General features: G+C 41.4%; 2 protein-coding genes across 7 annotated transcripts; both read left to right on the forward strand.

The window, feature by feature from the left end:
* The first annotated feature begins 1627 nt into the window (after window positions 1–1627).
* On the forward strand, window positions 1628–18040 carry LOC105457466 (chondroitin sulfate synthase 1). 6 transcript variants are annotated; one of them, XM_011702141.1, is made up of 8 exons: window positions 1628–2490; window positions 3136–3605; window positions 7381–7478; window positions 8147–9134; window positions 13177–13317; window positions 13583–13763; window positions 15371–15727; window positions 15949–18040. In XM_011702141.1, exons 4-8 carry the CDS (start codon window positions 8319–8321, stop codon window positions 16902–16904), a joined length of 2451 nt encoding a protein of 816 aa, XP_011700443.1. In that variant the 5' UTR covers window positions 1628–2490; window positions 3136–3605; window positions 7381–7478; window positions 8147–8318; the 3' UTR covers window positions 16905–18040. The 6 variants fall into 6 exon arrangements, with proteins under 6 accessions (XP_011700443.1, XP_011700444.1, XP_011700446.1 ...); XM_011702142.1 differs by having other exon boundaries at window positions 3278–3605; XM_011702144.1 differs by having other exon boundaries at window positions 1628–1792.
* A 1580-nt stretch (window positions 18041–19620) lies between these two features.
* Window positions 19621–21314, forward strand: LOC105457467 (lysozyme c-1-like). Its single transcript, XM_011702147.1, has 2 exons — window positions 19621–19753; window positions 20281–21314. The coding sequence occupies exon 2, from the start codon at window positions 20297–20299 to the stop codon at window positions 20786–20788; it is 492 nt and encodes a 163-aa protein (XP_011700449.1). The 5' UTR covers window positions 19621–19753; window positions 20281–20296; the 3' UTR covers window positions 20789–21314.
* Window positions 21315–21577: the final 263 nt, after the last annotated feature.

Consider the following 21577-nt stretch of genomic DNA (forward strand, 5'->3'; position numbering starts at 1 on the left):
CAAACGCGGAAGAGATCGGGATCGGAATCACTTAGGCACGTTTAACCGATCTAACAATTCGCCACTTTTCTGGTTCATTGAAGATTCAGATGCAATCGACATGGGATGAATCGATAGACCACCATTGATGGAAGATTACACGACGGTTCATAGACGAACGATGATCGAGTGTAATTGAATATTTATTTAAATATTCCGCGGTCGCTTATCTCCGCGCGGGGAGTTGCACAGGAGGGAGGAGGGAGGGGGGAGGGCTAATGGCTCACTCTAATGATCCAATCAACCCGCGAACGCGCTGTGTCATTCGAAAAACGGAATGCGCGTACGATTAACGAAAGTGACTCATCATGCGTGTCGCGATGGGTACGATGACTGCTCGACAGTTTTGCAAACCTGTCATTACGCATAATTTTCGATCGCCACTGCGTGTGTCGGCGCTTGCCGCCAGCGATTCTCAGTCTTGCGATCCAAGCAGGATTTCAGATAATAATTCGATGGCAGATAAAACGGCGTTTCCGAAACAGGCCTACGACTGTTTGCCTGCAATCTGCACAGTTCCGAAGAAGTCTTATTTGTATTTGTTATCAGTCGCAGATGTCCCGTATTTGTCACAGTTTGTCCCATTTACCTTTTCAAAGCTACACGTTTATTGCACAGATTTGAATTAAAAAAAAACATTTTTTCCATTTGACAGGATTTAATGAAGCTTATTGATGTTGTTGATTTTTTTGAATTTGCGAGCGTTGGGCAAAATTAAACGCAATTGTTCAATTTTGAATATTAGACAGAAAGTAAATGTATGTATAAATATGTGTTGATCCTTGAGGAAAGGGTCAATTTTTATTGGCGAAATGTTAAGGCAAGTTCTCTTTCAGCTCTAAACCATACTGAATAATAGGCTCTTTTACATTAAGCTGACGCGAATAAGTGACGGAACGTTATTCGTCTCTTTCAATTCGAAATGCTTTAACGGCATTTTAACATGCTTACTGAAATACCAGAGATCGAGGTTAAAGAGTTAATGAAAAATGACATTTCTCCTCTTTATTTTTTAGTCAAAGAAGAAATTTTAGATTTTAATTTGTGACATCTTGCGCGAAGAATTCGAGGGCGCCGAAAGTACGAGAGTGAGATTTCGAAGAATCGCACTTGTGTAAACTAGGTGCTAAACAAGGTACCTCTTCATGCTGACGCTAGACATTCATTTTTAGCGTTAAAACAGATCACATGATCCAAATTGACGAATACAAGCGTTCAGCATCAACATGAAAAAATACCTCTAAGCGCGCCTTTAAAGAGATCACGCGGGATGAGATCCGTCCGATCCAGAATATAATCCGCGACATTCGAAATGTCGCAACCGGAAGAGAAATCGAGTGGAGATTCGGCCTCCGCGGAAGGTCAGGGACAATCAAAGCAGCGAGGGTTAGATGGTGATCCAAAGATGACTCCTGAGGAGTGGGCGGATGCTGCCGGTCGTCGAAGAGTTCTTGGCATGCCGCGGCCGGGTTTGAGGATCCGGCCGTGTCTCGGCTCTCCCGGCTCGGTGCCGGTCGTGCGTGCCGGCTGCGCTCCGTTCGCCGGTTCGCCTTTGCGGTGACCGCCGACTCCGGTCCCTCTCAGTCGCGGCGGTGGCATCCTGCTCGCAACACACGCCACAGCCCGATACGTTAAAGTGGCTGCCGCCGCCGCCGCCGCCGCCGTCGTCGTCACTTGCCTCCGACGCCGGTTTTTAATCGGATTGCATTTCCGGCGTGGATGAAGGGTGCTACTCTTTATCCCTCGCATCTCGGTAAGCCTTTCCGCAGCCGACGACTGCTCGATCGCGTCGCGTTTAACAAGCAACACAGTGACGCCAGTGAAAATCCAACAATTAAAAAAAAAAGTGAGAGAGATTGGTTTCTCTTTCGATCGAACAGAGATCCTTTGTTGGCCCTTTGTTGGCCCTTCTTTTCAAACTATCGGTGGTTTCTTTCGCGCGTTTCGACGTAAAGAGTGGATTGCCTTGAAAAAATGTGGTTGAGAGAAAACCGGTCGGAAAAAGTGCCGCCCCGTTATTTTATCGAACGTTAAAATTGAAATCTGGAGCAAGTATTCCATGGAGATTCATTTTTTTTTCTGCAAGACGGTGATTTTTTTTTTTATTTCTTCTCTCAGGAAGCGGCGGCTCCGCTTTGGCATTTAACGAGTTGCTTAAAATAGTCGTGATCGATGAGTCGGTATCGAATTAATGATCAACAATAAGCTGTCTGTGTCCCGTCTGGCGGAGGAGGTTCCCTCGAAACTCGCGGCCCGTAGCGTTTCGTCTTTAAGTGTGGCTTTAACTGCATGGCCTGTGGAAGTTTATGGCCGCCGGGAGGGTGGTGCGGCACAATACGTGGCATTTTTTCATTGTGAAAGGCGAGAAGTGCACCACGTGTGCGGACGGAAACGGCCGCGTATGTGGCTGGTGTGGCATTGACGAAAGAACGGTTGACCGAGCGTTGGAGAGTAAGTTTCTTTTCTTAGAGGAAGGATTTATTTTTGTCTCTGATCGCACGCGTATTTCGCGGAAATGCGGAGAGGTGACGATTGACAATAATTGAACGGTACAATAAAACGATATCTCGATCTTTTTTTTCCCTGCTTCGAAGAAATCGAGGAAAAAAAATTGTTCCTTTCCGCGGAAAGTTGCGTGCCCGCGCTTTAAATCAATTAACGCCAGTCACGTGCAGATTTACCGTGCCCTGTCGGCATAAAATGATTTTATTTGTCTTAGTAATATCAATAATCAACGTATCCCTTTCAACTTTGCTTTGCAGAATATTAAATATTCGCGCTCACACGCGTAGACACTCAATTCCAAGTAATCGAACTATTTCAGAACTTGCTGTTCTCCGTGAGGGGAAAAGAAGATATATTTTTTCTCTCACGTATCTTTGGATAAGATTTTTCTTTTTTTTTATACTTAATAATGCCAACAACTAAGATTTCGAGAATGCTTTTTGTGATAAGTTGAATTAAACTAAAAAAAAAAGAGAAGTTTATTGTATACTTTTCAAAAGAACGGAATTGCACGTTTATGATATAAAGCATAAAAATGTATATTCTGCATGGTTTTCATAATTTTTATAACTCGAACTTCCGATGATACAGTCATCTCCCCGCTCGTGTTGTCCAATCGCCAGTTTGCTGATGCGGCTCATTCAACCGGCGATTGCGGGCATGTCGATCGCAATGAACCGCAGGGTTAGTGCACTGCACCACCTTCTCACGATAGTGGTTCTTGTTCCCGCAGGCGTCGGGCTCGACGTATCCCGGCTCGCAACAACGAGTAACAAGAACGTGAAAACAAACGTTTGATTAAGTTGTAAATTAGAAGTTTCTCATGCAAGAAAACTCGGAAAATCATCGTCTTTTTCATCGTCGCTCCGTCAGACGCACTTAAAGTAGTATGAAGTATCGGAGCCAGAGAACGGCGGAACTCACGTATCAGTACTTGAGTCACTGATATGGAAAAACACGCCCGTGATAAAATATCGATCAATGACGTCCGGAACGGAGGCGCACTCGAGGGAATCAACTTGTAGGCTCACGTGCGCGCTCACGATAACTTCAAATTCGGGGTAAGTCTTCGGTGTTCCCACGGGGGTTTACTAGACCATGAAAGAGGGCTGTCTGACGAACGGCGAGGCGATTCGCCGTGGTCGCGAGAGAGTCGATGACTCCTCTACGGTCGTCCCCAGCTTACCGGTCGATCGAACGGTCTCTCTCTTTCTCTCTCCCGCATCTCGTCCCCTCGATTCGAGTCACGACCGCGGCGATCTGGCCGTAGCCGTGATCGTTAGCGGTCAGCCGACGTCGATTCCGCATGTCTCGCCGTCTATAGGAACAATTAGCGAGAGCGACATGTCCCCACGTCGAGAAAGCTTCCTCTCCTCCGCTCACGAAAGCAACGGCGGCAGTAGCTTGATCTCGGCGACACGCACTCGTCACGTCGCTATAATGTAAACCGACGTTTCCGCGACCGACCAACCATAATGCATTTCCAGACACCCGATCGTTTTATTAGGAGACTTTCTCGCGCACTTTTAAGAACTCCACGTGGCTGGAGAATACGATCTTCCGATATACATAAAATCGTCTGACATATGAACTAGTTCTATTTTCTGCATGAATATTTTTCGAGTGACGACAATTTAATTTTCTTCGAAGTTTATATATGTATATATAAACGTTGCACACATGTATTTTTTTTTAAGTTTCTCTCTGAAATAAATTATCAAAATTACAACATAAATCTTATATATGTAATTTTACATATAGAAGCACTTTATCAGTCTATATAAATTAAAGCGCGTAGAAATCTGATTTTCTATAAAAACATGTTTTCACTGAAATTGAAAACTAATCTGTTTTAATAAACGTAGATAGACACACAGAGTGATAAAAAAAATTATTGGGCAGCACACGGTCCACGAAATTCCTTATCTTAATTTTTCACAATTTATATAGAAGTGCATCTCCCTTGACCTTTTCGCGATTGAACATTATAAATATTAATTATAAAAACTAATCAATATATTTGCTTCCCAATATGATCCACGAATGAATTTCAGAACAGTCGTTGTACAAAGTCACAAAATTTTCCGACAATCATCAGTACGTCTTTCATCTCCACTGTTTTTGCGACGCATCGTACATGCCTTTAACTTTTTTTCATTTTAAGTCCACCTTGACCTAAAGCGCGCGGCATTTCATCGATTCCTCCGGTATTAATCGGCTAGACCGAGCCACGCGGACGCTGCGAACGCCACGGCAATCTAGCGGCATCCAGCGCGTCGCGGCGCAGCACCGACTTTCGGCTTAAACCGGTTCTCCCGCCTCTCTTACGCGCACGCTCATTCGTGCACGTCATTCCGGAGCGTATCCTTTAACGGGACGAACACCGGGATTTCGTGGATTCGAGGAGTTGTGCGTGTAATCGCGATTATCTCTACCGCCGCGCCGGTCGACTATCGCGGTGCTCCAATCTCGTGGACGCGACGAGTCGACGGAAGTCGCGAAAAGCTTCGACTGCGAGACAGCTCTCTCAAAGCGTCTGACGCGAGACGACGAGTTTTCTTCTTTACTTCTTTTCGCACGCGTGATAGCGAAAGACCCGCGGAAAGAGTAACTGTAATCGATACACGGTTGCACATCTGCGCGTTGCCTTTCTAAGTTTCTCGAGCAGTTCCGAGATTCACGGCCGTTCCTGTCTTCGTGTCTTCGCGGTATCGCGGTTGGCGATTCCGTGTGCGGTATAGGCGACGTTTCGGGTACAATTTTTGCATCTCTTTGGAAAATACGTGGCTCATATAATTCGACAATTCTTCAATATATTTCGTAATCAGACAACTGACGTAAATTTGAAGATACAGCGTGACTTGTTATAAGTGCAGACTAAATGAAAAATATGCACGCCGCGTCCAATAAAAAAGATATATAGGTGCTGTGTTGACGTGCGATATGCTTTAACGAGAGACGTAATTGGAAGGGTGATTAATGTAATCCGCGGGTAATTTAATAACTGTGCGAGAAGCAATCTGATATCGGATCGAGGCGAGCTCACCGCCGTCCGTCGCATTGTGATAACGCCGCATTGTGTAAGTTAACTGACCTATGAAAGAATTTTTAAGGGAAGTTACGCGTCTCTAACGATCCCACGTGATTACGTGTGAACGGAAGCGGGCGTGCGAGAATTTGCTTAGATGCCTACCCGCGGCGATAACGATCGCCGGCGATCCTATAAATAATGAATTAGTAAAGCGCGTATTATTACACAAGTTCAATTATCCACTCCGATTGCATTATCTTTTGAGAATCGACCCTCGGAATATTCGAGATATTACCTGCAGGAAACCTGTCGCGCCGGCGCGAAAGAATCGCCGTTATTAAATGTTACGCGCCGAATTGCAAAATTATGTTAATCCTCGTCAGCGATTATTCTTCAAGAAGAAGGAAAACGTTTATTCTTCCACGGACGACGCGTGTATTATACGAGAAAAATCGATGAATTTGCATGCAACCTTTGCGACTCGATGGATTATATGCAAAGATTCGACGCAAAAGTGCCTCGTTATACTCAAAATTGTTTTTCTGTCGATACGCACTTGGCATATGTTAGCCGGCTGGAAACCGGTTTCGTCAAGGGTTTCGAGCCTTTGTCTACGCCGATTTGGCAGGATATAAATTAGACATAACGACGTGGATGCGATTTAGAAAGGGCGCACAAGAAACGCACGAGGAATCCCTTTTAAAACGGTCGAATTTCGTTCCGTCTGCGAGAACTTCGCTCGGAACTTCGTCTTTCAGTCAAGAAAAGTTCTGGCAAACGTTTCCTGACTGAAACTTTCGCTAGAACTTCGTTCGTCGCGCACAGTTGCTTGCTGAGAAAACATTTTTTTTACATATTTTCCCAGCAAACATTTGACCGCGAAGATTTGGTTTGGTTTAATAATATGGATAGAAGAATGACAGCGAAGTAAAAACGTCGTTCGAGCGCATCAATGCTGCTGCCAATTGTTAATTATAAATAATTATAAATGCATAAATGCAAATCTTTAATTACAAATAATGTATAAAATACTCGCGCGAAACGGATTTGTACTTCTGGGCGCGATCGTCAAAATAACAGAACCGGCGCGGCGCAGCGCGGCGCAAGTTAATTCTCGCTGTAGAAGGAGACGTTGTAACGGCGCCGGGTTCTCATTTCTGGACAGGTCGTCCGCTCGTACATTTCACGACTTTCTAGAGATATGCACAGAGCCGGCTTTGTTCCCATTTCCGTTAATCGCAGGTCGCACGAACGGGCATTAAATACCGATCATGCAGAAAGATTTTTCTTAAGGCTGTCACACAATGCCCGTCGACCCGCGAATAATTGCCACAACTTATTAAAAGAACCCGGGGCTCCTTCCAACCGGAAAGATACCGGCCGGATAACCGTAAATTACGCAATACTTATAACCGTAAGAGCGAGATACGGTAAAATACAGTTTAGGTACAAATAAAAGTAGCATGTAAAAATACCTAACTGGAAAAAAGAATAGAATCTTATCGTAATTACTATAATTGACTTGCGCCATTAAGGCCCAGGCCGATACAAATCGACGCACTGCACGCGCGTTAACCTCGCGATTATTCGACATTATAATTAAGTGTTCACGCATCGTAAGCAACGCTTGACGGTGAAAAATGTCTATTAATTGCTGACGTCGTCGATTTGAGTCGCCAGCGCCTAGCACGCGTACGACCTCATTTTTCAAAGCCGACGCAGAGTTGTACATATTAGATTCGATTTCCTCGTGATTGTTAATTCGACAACTCGTCTCGATCGTTTATAATTTTCTTTGGTTTCAGATTATCAAACGCGCTCGCATTCCCACCGGATATTTTCCGTCGTTCCAAGGCCGCGATGCGACATGGCCATCTTTAGCACTTCGAAGGAAAAGTTTGACGTAAGTTTTCGCTTGTAAGCCTGTCTTTATATTTATCTAATAATTGGAGTTACTGCTCAATACTAATGCATGAAGGATAACGAAATTTGAGGATCTTGTGTAAAAAAGGAATGACTAATCGGCTAAAAGGCAACTTCGCAAAGTGAAACGGAGATCAAACACAGTCAAAGTTTGTTTTAGTGAATAAGTTAGGACATAAATCAAGGTCCCACGCTCGTAGAATTCGTTTAAGACCTCAAATATGTTTTTGCCTAGACAGGATATCGTTATTTCTGCTAGAAACCTGTCTTTTACGAAAAAATTCTTAGAAAGTGTTATTTTAAGATACAAAGTTTGCAGCGTTATTGACAATATACGTAATATTATAACAGCACTTCTCAAATTACAACAAAATATGACATAATAATAAATAACAGCAAACAAATAACTAATATATTATATGAAATTTTAATAAATTATTATATCCATTAACAGCATTTATTAAAATAAAACAAATATATTAACAAAATAATTAGAATAGTAACACATACAATAATGAAAAATATACATTTCTAGAGAAAGAATAATAACAGAAATAGAAATAGGCTAAACAGAACATAAAAAATCTTGAAAAAATAAAATTTTATTTAAAGGAAGCCTAAATAACGTGAAATTATTTCCATCCACAGAATGAAATGTTTTACGTTATAAAGAAAATCTCTTCGTTCTAATAACGGACAGAGCGATGGGATTGGAAGGGTATCCTCTGACGAGACTAATTACTATACCTGAGTCGACGATAGCGGGCACCATGACGAGGATGAACCCGACCGAAGACCCAGGGACCCCTAAAGAGTGCAAATGGGAGAGGTGACGTATCACCCAGTGATGCGTAAACGGCGTGGAGTGGGCAGCGCCTTTCTGGGCCTCTTCGTGGGCCTGATCCTGGGTTTTCTGATCCTCAGCTACCGGCTGATCGTCTTCAATCAGCAGCAACAGGTCGCCATTTGGACCTCCATACCCGCATTACGGTCGACGCCGAAAACGTCGGCGCGAAACATGCCGTGGCTGAGGGACGACGAGCGAATCAACAGCTCGACTTCGAATCTGGTGTTTGTGGGCGTGATGACGGCTCAAAAGTACTTGGACACGCGAGCCAAAGCCGTCTACGAGACGTGGGGCAAGGAGCTGCCCGGCAAGATAGTCTTCTTCTCGTCCGAGTCCTCGACGGTTCCCGAGAACTGTCCGGATCTGCCCCTGGTGCCGCTACCGCGAGTGGACGACACCTATCCGCCGCAAAAGAAGTCCTTTATGATGCTGCAGTACATGTGGAGCAACTTTGGTGATCGCTTCGAGTGGTTCTTGCGGGCGGACGACGACGTGTACGTGAGGACGGACCGGCTGGAGACGCTGCTGAGGTCCGTCGATTCCAGAAGGGCGATGTACATCGGACAGGCCGGCAGAGGGAACTCGGAGGAGTTCGGGCTGCTGTCGTTGGAGTACGACGAGAACTTCTGCATGGGTGGCCCGGGAGTGGTGCTGTCCAGGGAGACGCTGAGGAGGATCGTGCCGCATATCAAATACTGCCTACGCCATTTGTACACCACTCACGAGGACGTCGAGCTGGGAAGATGCGTGAAAAAGTACGCTGGGATCCCCTGCACTTGGAGCTACGAGGTAATTCCTTTTCGATCATAATATTAACAGAATGACATTATACTATACTCTATAGTGTGAGATCATATTTATTACAAGAGAATCGTTATTTGCAATAAAATTAAGAAATTTTCCTAAGGTGAAAAATTTATTTTTGTCAGAAAATATTCTTAAAAATATTTTTAAAGATTATGAAATACCTTCTTCTTTTTCCTCGATGTATTCTCGATTTTCTAAAAATATAACTAAGTATAGCTTGAAGATAATTCTTTTCGAATCAAGAATAATTTTTATTTGTTAATGAATTATAATAAATAATAATAATAATAAAATAGAAACGAGGAGAATGTTCGGAGGATTTATTTGTAAAATTGATTAATTTCTTCTCTACGAAGAATGCTTGAACTTCGCCATCGATTCGTTCGTTTTATCATTGAGAGCAAGTACGTCGTAGTAGATAGGTAACCAAAACATTTTATCTTATCGTGAGTCGACAAAAATACATGCCAGATGCTATCTCGCTGATTGCCAAAACATTATTCCACCTTGGTCGCATACATACCTACTCTTCAAAATCACTTTCCTCAGGTTTTGAAACGCGATGACATAACTTCAAGGAAACTTGGTCAATGCGACATCCGATTTAAAGCATCCAAGCTAATTGTAATGTTAAACGTTTCTTCAACGTTTTCCATTTCCAACCAATCCATCCAACAATTCTATTATTGTATCGAGAGTTTCCGTTACAAAAGGTCTTCTTTTGTTTTTCTTGTACAAACTACGCGACCACTTAGCTGGTTTCATTGCCACTCACGTGATACTAGACCTATTCTGGTCGTTCAACAATATCTTCCTCTCAGACTCCACCGTGTGCACTCGCAGAAACGTATGTACGCGACACGAAACGATTTGTTGATTAACACATACACAAGGAAGATTAGACGCCGCGCCGGTTTATCCGACGTTGCACACACTTCCACTCGTGCGCTTCTCAACTCGCAACGATCGGGCGGCTGCAAGCCAACGTGCAAATTGTGCATTGCAACAGTTACGCTCTGATCTCAAAATATCATCTTTTGCTCAAAAATGTTGGAGAGCTAAATAAATTTTTTAAGGATGCCTTATACACGTGATATAATTTTTATTTTTTCTTTATATATAAACATGCAACAATCGCTCGCAATTGAATTACGTAGTAAAATCTAAAAGTTTCCAGCCTGAGGATGTAAAAAAGATGATAGAATGAAAAATCACTTTTATTTTTTAGTGGTTTTTTTTTATTTCAGTACATTTTTAGAACATTGAATTCATTTTTCTACACCACTATAAGAAAGGTCCTTATGTGAGTTGGAAACTTTAAGATCTTATAATTTAAAAACGTCCCGAATATTTCCCTCGCAATTATCGATAATAATTGACAATGAGCTATTTCCATACAGAGCATATCGTCGTCTCAGAATGTTAAAGGGTTAATTTCCTTTAAACCGGTTAAATCCCAAATTAAATTATGCGTAACTTGATCGGGGAATCAGGGCGTGATGCTCACATAAATGGGCGTACGCCCGCACGTCATCGTCGATTTAAATACATGAATCGCGCGCATCTGCATTCATGTATGTGCATACCGGACACGTTCGCAGCGGATTAGGTCGGAAGGTATAACATACAGATGAGGATGTTGTTGAGTAAAAGTGAATTGTGGTCCTGCTAACCCAGTGGCCAGATCGGGCCATTCTTCTTCGTTAGTTACTCGCGGCCATATATTAGACTGTACCGCTTAAGTAACAATTTGTCCATATACGAAGTGCTTCCAAGTGCACGTCGCGATAAAGTAGAATTGATGCGCGAATTCCAAAGAGGATTCGAATAAAAGGCTACGCGGAATTTTGTAATAAAACAAAAAAATCTGCTCGACAAGAATCACAAAATTTAATCGAGTATCGCAAATTTGATTTTTAAGAGAAAATTTATAATACGCATGTAAACATAAAATAAGTTTCTAATTGATAAAAATAAAAAGTAAAAATTCTGTAACTGATAGTGTGATAAAGCTGCATGTTTATTTTGCGAAATAACGTTTATTATCCTTATACAAATTAAACAATTTAATCGCGAGAGTAAATTTCGAAGGAGGGACGAAAATTTTCATCTTATTGTTAGATAAAACTTCATTTAAAAATTATGCACGTCCTTCTCAAAGCAGACGTGTCAACAATAATCGCAGCAGAGACGTCATTGAAAGCGGCGACGATAAATTTAGCGGAGCCCGCATGAGTAAACGCGTTTAATAACGCGTTTCATTCGCTAATAATCGTCCATTATTCATCCGGAAAGGTGGAAGCGCGACGGTAACATCTCGCTATCACGGCCGCGATGCACTTGCGTGGGTGCGTGCGATGCACGTTCATATCGCCGCCGCGGACGAAAGGTAAAGTGCACGGATGAGGATGTCACTCGTTAGGCCCGGACAAATCGTAGCCTGCTGACCCACTGGCTAGGCCATCCGTTCTCGTCTTGACACTCGACGTAAGGTCGAAACACTTAACAATTCCGTCCCGATGCAACACCCGCGCAACGGTATTCGCCGCGACTGCGGCCGTTCAAATGCAGCGTGCGCGCGTACAATGCGTGCCGCGATTGCAGATTGATCGAAGCGTGCACGAGACTCATTGTCAATAAGGAATTTACGGCAGTGGGTCAGGCCTTTGTTACGGCATCTTTTGACGCCGCGTCTGCTACGCGGCCGTCAGAGCGATCAATAATTGGCGCTGCGATATTGCGCTTTAATCCCGCGAGATTAGCGGTCTTTAACGGTGCTGGGGAAAGAAAACAGAGTTTATCTAATCTAAATGGGGTTAGTACATCGCTCTGTTATTTCGTGGAATAGTTTAATGAAGTAGAAAGGAGAATTACGATTCGAACGTGTTATTCCACAGAAACCTTGAAAGGATCCAAACGTCAAAATGAAATTTGTATGATGAAATTATATAAAGTGTCAATTTAATTCTCAATACTGTCAATTTTAATTCTCATACTTAATAATCGCATTTTTTTAAATGATTATTCCACCTTCTTTCGACGAGTCTTTCGAATCGGAAGGCGCTTTTCGAAAAAGCGCAACATTTTATGGAATCCAAAGAGCGAAATTGATTTCTTTACATAACTGCCAGAGCGAGTCACGCGAGCGACTTTTCGAGACGCCCGTCGTCGACCGTCAAGCAACGCCGATGTAATTCTGCGAAACACGATACCACCACACCCAGCATTATGATTAACACCCGTGCCGCGAGTTTGGCGTTTCGGTACTGCAGGCGTTGCGCTCCGAATAGAACGTTCTTAATGGTAATTATTATAGGCCGCAGTGCGCGCAGGTTATAGGCAGGAAGTTCGTACTTTAACTCCGCTTCTCTCTGCCCGCGTGCTAATTGCACGTTTGACGAATGCGCACCGCTCGCGCGTGCACATTCCGACATTCGGGACGGATTAATATACCGGGCTCGCGCGGAATCGGCAGATACCATTGTCGCGTTGATCGAGCGCGAGCGCGTTCCAATCGGATAATTCGTCGTTCTTAAATTAGTTTCGGCCGCAAGCGAGGCGCGTGAAAACCGAGTAGGTACAGGAGAGACGCGAGTACGAATATGAGTATGTTTCAATACAAAAGACTTCGTCTGCTACTTTAATTATTCATTAATTATTTGTGTTATTTAATTATCACTATTAATTGGATTATTAATTGAATTTTCTTAGTTATATATTTAGTTCGTAGATTAATTTATTTATCAGCAAAATACGCAATGGATTATGAGCAAATTGAAATACAATTACAACAATTCGCTTTAATTTTTTTTTAAGAATGAAGTTTTAATGATTATAATTATCGAATGAAGTCCCATTATATCTGTTAAATTGTTAAAAAGAAAGGAAAAGACGCGGGGAAAAGAGAAAAATTATTTAAAATGATTAGCATGTATCGTGCGATAGAAATAAACTATAGCTTTATCGCTGCTAAACCCTTGAAATTGACGATGCTCATGAGTACACTCGTGATGTTGCCGCACAGATGCAGTCGATTCTTTATCACAACAGCAGCGGGGCCCAGGCATTCACCGGAAATCTTAAGAAGAAGGAGGTTCATCGTGCCATCACTTTGCATCCTGTGAAAAGTCCGCCTCACATGTACAGGCTGCACAATTACATGAGGGTAGGTATATCGCATCGAGTATCATAATTACGGTAATCGCTGCACCAGAAAGAACTGCATTGCCTATCCGTGAACTGTTAAGTAATCTGATAACCGTTATGCTGGCAAGCGAAGTAACGCGAGCGATGCGAGGAGAAAATCGCGAGATTCTTGGCTCTACTTCTTGACGTCGTATCGTTGCCGCTTCGGCGCTAATCCGTTTATTTATAGTCTACTATTAACAAATTATCTTGCTAAAAATTATACTGTGCATGGATTACGTCAGGGACTGCGAATACAAGACCTGCAGCAAGAGAGGATCCGTTTGCACAGGGACGTTTACACCATGGCCCAGGTGTTGGGGGTGAGCCTGGAAGCCTTGAGGAATCACGAGATAGCGGAGGGCGTGCGTCTCTTTCCGGTCGATCCTAATTCCGAGGATTATCCCGGCGACACGGACACACTGGGTATGATTTCTTACTTCCGTCATTGCAAACCGGCGCGGCGGCAAAAGCCGAACCCCATGCATGCGTCGCCCCATACGGGACTCGTCGCCCCATACGAGACTACACGCATACAACTGTGCGCTCTCGTTATATTTATCTTCCGTCAACGAGGGTAACTCGTCGTGAGAATCATTTTAAAGATTGCCCTTTAGATTTACGGGTTATAAAATAACGCGTCTGCTCCTAATTATAGCAATTACTGCACGCTTGTTTTTATACTAACGCGTTGCACGCGTTCTTTCTAACAAGAGTATTTCGTCGATCCCTCCCTAGGCTCGTAAACATATGCATAACGACTGTTTATCTAATGAATATTCCGCATTGTTATACGCTCTCGCTTACTGCACGTCCATAAATTATCGTCGTTTCCCCTATTTAAATTTTTCTACAGCCTCCCGTGTCATAATAAAGTATCTTTAGAACGATAATAAACTACCATTTTTCCGTTGTAAAACTTTTACCGTATGTTGCTGCTAAATTAACGCTTCCGCGTTTATTGCGTATACCCCACGCACGAGCGACTACAGTTATTTGTCGCCTTAATGCGTGACTTGCAACTGACGTGTCATCGGGACAACGCGTCTCACGTCGTATCCCAAAGGGATTGTAAATCCATTTGAAATCGTATACGCAATCTCGGAGACGCGGAGAATCATGATGCATGACTTTGCATCGCGTCGCGCTGTATGGCATAGCTTCTCGCGTTACATTTCATCGACGGCGTTCCGCTCGCAGATTTAATCTCATGAGGAATAAACAAGCTGAAGAGACCTGTGCGAGTTTCAATACTGACAAAAATTCATAATCTTATAAATTCTTGATCTTCAAAAGCTGCAAGAATTGATATTGTCAAATTTTTTACTTTCAGAATTAAAAAAAAGAAACAAGTAAATAAATCAATTAAACAATTTTAAAGAATTTTTATTTTAGTAGTTGTTAGTTCTTATTAATAAAATATATCAATTCAGCTTGATTACTCTATATGAATTGATGGATACAGTATGAGATTAGAACTAGATATACACACTTTGTATTAAGCTATTGTATCAGATATAAACGATTAAGAGAGCCTTCTTTTATCATTACTCGTCATTAATCAAATATTTTTATTTTTCACATTTCTCAAATTCGTGATGGTCGTATTATCGCGTTGACTCATATATAACTCGTACACACGAGCATGACGCAATAAATTAGAATTAACCGACTGAAAACTGAGGCGGGCATAGTCTGCCAATAAAGTTTGTAATAGAGGTTGCGGTTCAAGGAACACCAAGATTCTAGAGAGGAAACTATCACATTTACTTGCTTCCCCCAATTAATTTTCTATCATTTTTATAACACTTGGTACAAAAAACGTGATTTTCATACTAAACGTATTGCACTGATAATCACGGATTTTCAATAGTGCATATTTTAATTTTCAAACTTTTTAGAATTTTTGAGCTGTCATGGATCACGAATTTGCGTCGAATTTTTAAAAAAGCATCAAGTTTCGACACTCGATGTTAACGATGGGAACCGGTCGGATTCATTGATTCGCAGAATAAAAAATTTTGTTTGTGCAGGTGTGCCGGCGAGTCTCCGTTCGTTCAAGCCGGCAACGAGCGATGAAGTGATCCCTTGGGACTTCCTCTTGAAATTGGAATACAGCTTGACCGATTCTAATCCCAGGCGACGTATTCACAGCGACATCAAAGAGGGCCTGGAGGATATCACTAGGGAGGTCATGGCTTCGATTAATTCCTATTCAAGGCAGCGGGGTCGCATAGTCGAAGAACGATCCGCTCTTTACGGATACAGAAGGGTGAATTCCTACGGGGCTGACACAATATTAGATCTTCTGTTGGTCTATCGGAAGTATCGGGGCAGGAAAGTCACTCTTCCCGTCCGAAAACACGTTTATCTCCATCAGCATTTTACCGGTATGTTTTACAATCGTATCATTACATAGAAAACTAGCTTGATTTTTTTAATATCTCAGAAATATATATTTTTTTTCTGTCCCGAAAATAATAATGTTAAAGACAGCCTCTGCAGATGTTCAAGTGACTAAATTATGGAATTATATTTGAAATATTATTAAAGTAAAGCCGTTATTAAAGCACTATAGCTTAAATTTAACAGACGTTAAATGTTCTTGCAGGATTAGAGATACGCGAGACAGTAAACGGCGTCGAAGTTCAACCTCGGCAGGAATCGGACGACAAATCTATTCGCAACTTCCTTCACGGTGGTTTCCTGAATCTCAATTTCAACTCTCGAGCGGAAGATCCGGTGCAAAGCAAGATCATCAACTTTATCCTACCTCTGTCGGGCCGCTACGAAATTTTTCGAAGGTTCCTCCAGAATTACGAGGATATCTGCTTGACTAGCGGCGAGAAGACGTCACTGCTCGTCGTGCTCTACCAGCACAGAAGCGAGAACACCTTCAACAAAACGATAGATCTGATCGAGCAGCTCAAGTACAAATATCGCAGTGCCAGCATAGAGGTTCTACCGGTCGCCGGGGACTTTTCCCGAGCCCGAGCCCTCGACTTGGCCGCGTCGAGGCTGCAGGTCGACGATCTGATGCTGTTCATCGACGTGGACGTCGTGTTCACGGGCTCGGCGCTGAACAGGATACGCCTGAACACGCTGCCGGGCCGAAGAATGTACTTTCCGATAGTCTTCAGCCAGTACGATCCCAAAGTCGTTTACGGCGACGCCAGGAGGCAGGACAAGTTCACCATAAACGAGATCTCCGGACACTGGAGGCAGTATGGCTTCGGAATTGTTTCCCTGTACAAGAGCGACTACCGCACCGTGGGCGGTCTGGACCTCTCGATTCAGGGCTGGGGCAAGGAGGACGTGGAGTTCTTCGAGAAGGCGGTCAGGTCGGGACTCGACGTATTCAGGGCGGCTGACAGGCACCTGGTGCACGTGTATCACGAGATAGAGTGCAGCCGGGAGCTCTCCAGCCTACAGTACTCCATGTGCATGGGATCCAAGGCTGACACGTACGCCGGAGTCGAGACTCTGGTCAACATGATTTACGGTAACCCGAACATACTACGCTTCGCCAAAGAGAGGAGACAGAGAAGGACGAATCCTGCTGGTTAACGATGGATCTGCCAAATTATCGGCCCCGTCGAATACAATTTTAGAATTAGAAATTGTGTGTGTAAAAATATTTCTCTCGTTACGCACTCGCTTCAGTCACGCGAACGTAACATCGATTGAATTAAATATCCAAGCACTTTCGGTGCCAGAGTATCTCGTTAGTCATACTATTTTGTGTAAATATGAAGTATAATTGTGTGAGTCGCGCAAGCAAATCAATACACTCTGATATTTTATTGTATGGCGAAATGTATATATCGAAGCTTTAATCGAGAACATAATTTTTAAGAATTGAAACATCATTGGTATTACGATTTTTAAAGATAGATCTGGCGATCGATAAAGATCACCAAAGTCACTGCAGGCATCCCTGATGAAAAAATTTTCATCTCACACATAATATTTTTAAGAATTTTTCACATTTTATGTTTATGAAGATTTAAAAAAAAATCTTAAACTACTTTAGATTTTGTAAGTTTTTTTCCAGAAATTATACAATGAAAAATCTTAGAAAGAAAATAGCTTTCTGCATTTCAAAAAATATTCTAACTTACAAAAAATTTGAGAAATTTTTTAAAAAGTTATCAAATTATACATATAGAAATTGTGAAAAATTTTAAAATTTATACAGAAATTCTGAAAAATTATATGAAAAATGTTCACCAGGGATGCTAATAGATTATTAATGAAAATTTATTACGTTAAGGAAGTATATATGGTTTGTCGTTGTTTAGTTTATGAGATGATATTATTCTCTATCGCCCAATGATCTTTCCTTTTATTGAGGCTAGAAACAGACAAACATTGTTTCCTCTTGCAGATGCACTCGCCGACAGTTCTATATATAGGAATCGAGCGTAATGACATGCATTTATAAAATCGTCAGTCTAGGTAGTAAATTTAAGTGTTATAAGTAAATGTGATATTATCGTGCCTTTAAAATATTCCTTCACAATTTCATGTACTGCCAAATGTAAAGACACTGTTACGACTATTTCGTCACGTAGACGTACGTAGATTCTAAATTGTCGGATTGTGCGCTTCGCATTTTATATATTTACACGTAAAAAGGCCTCTGTCTGCAACAATTGGAATAATACTCACGCTTTATTAAATAAAATTTTTATGTTAAGTAATAATATCATTTTAATACTCGTCATTCCTCTAAACTAAAATAAAAAATGTATATAAATTACTCGCAAAATTTTTCTTGAATGTTATTATTTTAAATAAAGTACACATTTAATTATTTAAACAACGCAAAATATATGTAAAATGTTATTAAGACGTTATTTTTACTTATTTATTAATTTACTTCATATATAGATAATCAATTCATTTTATATTGTCAAAGTGTCATAAAACATTTAATTAGTGTTCTAACGTTAACTTTAAATACAAATTCTTTGAGAACGTCATTTTTGAGCGGATTTCCTAGTATTATTAAGGTATTTTTATCTTTGCAGATTAAAATATACAAAATTTAAATTTAATTAATGTAACTGATTATCTTGACGCGATTATGATTTTGCTAATTTACCGCAGTGGCAGCCTTTCTTTGTTATATAAAAATATTTGATAATTACAAGTGCTAAACAAATTTTTTTGGATATGTATGAAATCTTGGAAATCAGTTAACTCTGTTTGGCGTCAGTACATTATTATAACTTTCTTATCGATTTATTTAAAGTAATTGGTATTAACAAGAAGTCAATCGTTCATCGGATTTATCCTAAGGAGATTAGATTACAGATTTTCTGAGAAATCCTGTAATCTCAGAAACGCGAAGCGGGTCAAATTTCAATTAAAAATAGCTGCCGTGTTTATGAGAATTGAAAAATAAATTGATTTAATAACACACGCTACATGTGATAAGTTATCGAGCTTTCGAGTTTGACGCAACGGAAGGAAAACAAATAGCCAGAAACGCAGCAGCAATAATTTATACGATTTGTTTGACAATAGATAATAACAAAATATTACTTCGCGGAAGAGAAGCGCGATATTTCCTTATGTGGTGCATTGCACCATGAATATTCAGAACTGATGAACACTGTGTGGTTTAGATGGACAACAAATATTATAAAATAATTCTTATCACATCGTTGCGCAAAATATTCCAAAGTATTCTACTAGGCGTTAATTATACAGCATCTTTGAAATAAAAGTAAAAACAATATGTCGCGTTAATAATATTAAATTAATGTAAAATTAGAAATCATTTCTTCCCTTTTTCTCTGAGAAATTTAACTGATGTTATAACAAAAAATAAAATGTCAAATATCTGATTTTATATTAAAATTTTTTATACTTTTAATTTTTATGGATTGTACAAGCATCTTTGTGAGCTGTCTTTATTCGTGATTTGTTTTCATGATCTAAAGATCCCAAGAATTGCACGCATGTGGAGAATTTCACTGAAGGAGAGACTGCGTTGTTTTTCTCGAAGAGGTCGATAACACCGGAACACATCTTCGACGTTTTTATCTAATTATGTTTGTCTTAAAGACTGTTAATGACCTCCTCGAGAACGTCACTTTTATAAGTATAAAATTCTTGTGGAAGCTATGGGAGATCTACATTAAGAATGCCGAGATCGCGATGCGACGCGCGACAACGAAAAGGCTGTCTTATCGGTTCGCAGTTTCATTACGGCGTCGGTAGATAATAGCGTATATCGCTCAAGCTCAAGGTCGCCTGTGGCATTAGCGGCAGGCGGCGCATTTATAAGACAGAGTTCCGCGTGGATCCTCAGTGCGATCGTTGTCAACACCTTATTACGCCACGTTACGCTCCGGAAGAAAAAACACGAGATCATTAATTTATCTCAAATTCGAACGGAGAGGCGGGTAATTAAAAATGTTTTGAGTAGTCGGTAGTCACTCGAGCGTAGTTCTTTATCAGAAGCAAGCGATAACGACAAACATCGGTTCCGAAATTAAAGTTGTTAAAGTTGGAACAGTGCCGAATTAAATGCGAAACAGTGAAAAATAAATTCATCGTTTTAAATGTCAGTTTTAAATGTCCTACTTCAGATGACACAAAGTTCAAAGTCGAAATGTCGAAGACATTTTAGAGACGTCTAAAAGATATATTAAAAATATATTCGTGAGAATCGTCTAAAAGACGTCTTCCGATTTTAGATTTGTGTGTGTTGTCTGGGTGTAGACATTAATCTAAAAGTCTATCTACAAGATTACAAAGTATTAAGGCTTAAGCCTGATTGGATTATTCAACAACTGAATAATTCTTGAAGAACAACATCAAACAGCTGTTGGATTAAGGCTCTTCTCGAGTTAGCTGCTCGATTCATCCGAGCAGTCGCTCAATTAGTGATTCAAGTGATCGGCAAAGACGATTTTTTTATATTTGTCAGGTAGCCTCGGCGAAGAATGGGGGGATCGTGGGTGATCCTGTTTGTCCTGACGGTCGTAATCGTCCGTTCGCCGGTGGAGGGGAAGATATTCACGCAATGCGACGCCGCAAAGGAGCTGGAGCGGGCTAAAATCAGTAAGACCTTAATCAGCAACTGGGTCTGCCTGATGCAAAGCGAAAGTGGGATGAACACGGCGCTGTTAACTGGTCCAAAGACAGCCTCCAGCTATTCCCATGGCATCCTTCAGATCAACAGCGCCAAATGGTGCGTCAGGGGACGCGCAGGTGGCCTCTGCAATAAGCGCTGCGAGGACTTCCTGAATGACGATATACAGGACGACATCGCGTGCGGCAAGAAGATCTTCGATCGGGACGGATTCAAGGCTTGGGACGGCTGGATGAAGAAGTGCAAGAGCAAACCGCTGCCGAATCTCGCGCATTGCACGCGGAGGAGAAGAATGGCGACCGAGAGCGAGGCGGCCGAGATCGAGGCTGATCCGGTCCTGTGATGACTAGGTGATTGTGACGCTATTCGACACATTGACTGCAATCGATGCGGGGCTCGAATCGATTTTGCTCTCAATTTCACCGCTTCCGTAAAACCGTTGCACATATATATCTTTTGTAATCTTTCACGAATTATTTACTAGCTAAGCGCTTACGTAATCGGTTCTATCAGATTGCATTCCAACAGATTGCATATCTGTGTTTCCATTAAAGGAATTCTTCTAATTGCGCGCATCGTACCCGACGAACGCAGTACGTTGCACAAACAAAGTTTGCGCCGGTATGCTTTATAAATATGGATCTAAACCGATTGGATCGGCGCCACTTGTGACGCAAGGCTTTACGACCGTCTTAAACCCACGTTGCACGACCTGATGACAGACGACACTACGCAAAATGATTTAGAAATTCCAACTGTTAAATCGGAAAATCGTACGTGATAAGATTTAGCTGATGTCTTCCCGATTTCATCTCTTTATACTCATGTTGCGTGTATGGCATTTAAGAAAATCGTTTTTGCTTCCAAGCCCGAGTGTCGTATCTACGACATTCAGAAATAAGTCTTGTGTAACTAAAATATGTATGTTAAAGTAAGTTTTTAAAAGTTGCTTAAAGAAAAGAATATAAAAATGTTACGCAATGCAAGCCAGTAATTTTGTGTTAAAAGTAATTTATAGCTAAATAATGTCAATTTTAAATCAGATAATACGTAAATAACGTAATATAAACATGTAATATAATTAAATTTGTGAATACTTTTTAATACACTTATAATTTAACTATTATATTTA

This window comes from Wasmannia auropunctata, unplaced genomic scaffold (assembly GCF_000956235.1).
Source record: "Wasmannia auropunctata unplaced genomic scaffold, wasmannia.A_1.0 LD335214.1, whole genome shotgun sequence".
NCBI classification, from domain to species: Eukaryota; Metazoa; Arthropoda; class Insecta; order Hymenoptera; family Formicidae; genus Wasmannia; species Wasmannia auropunctata.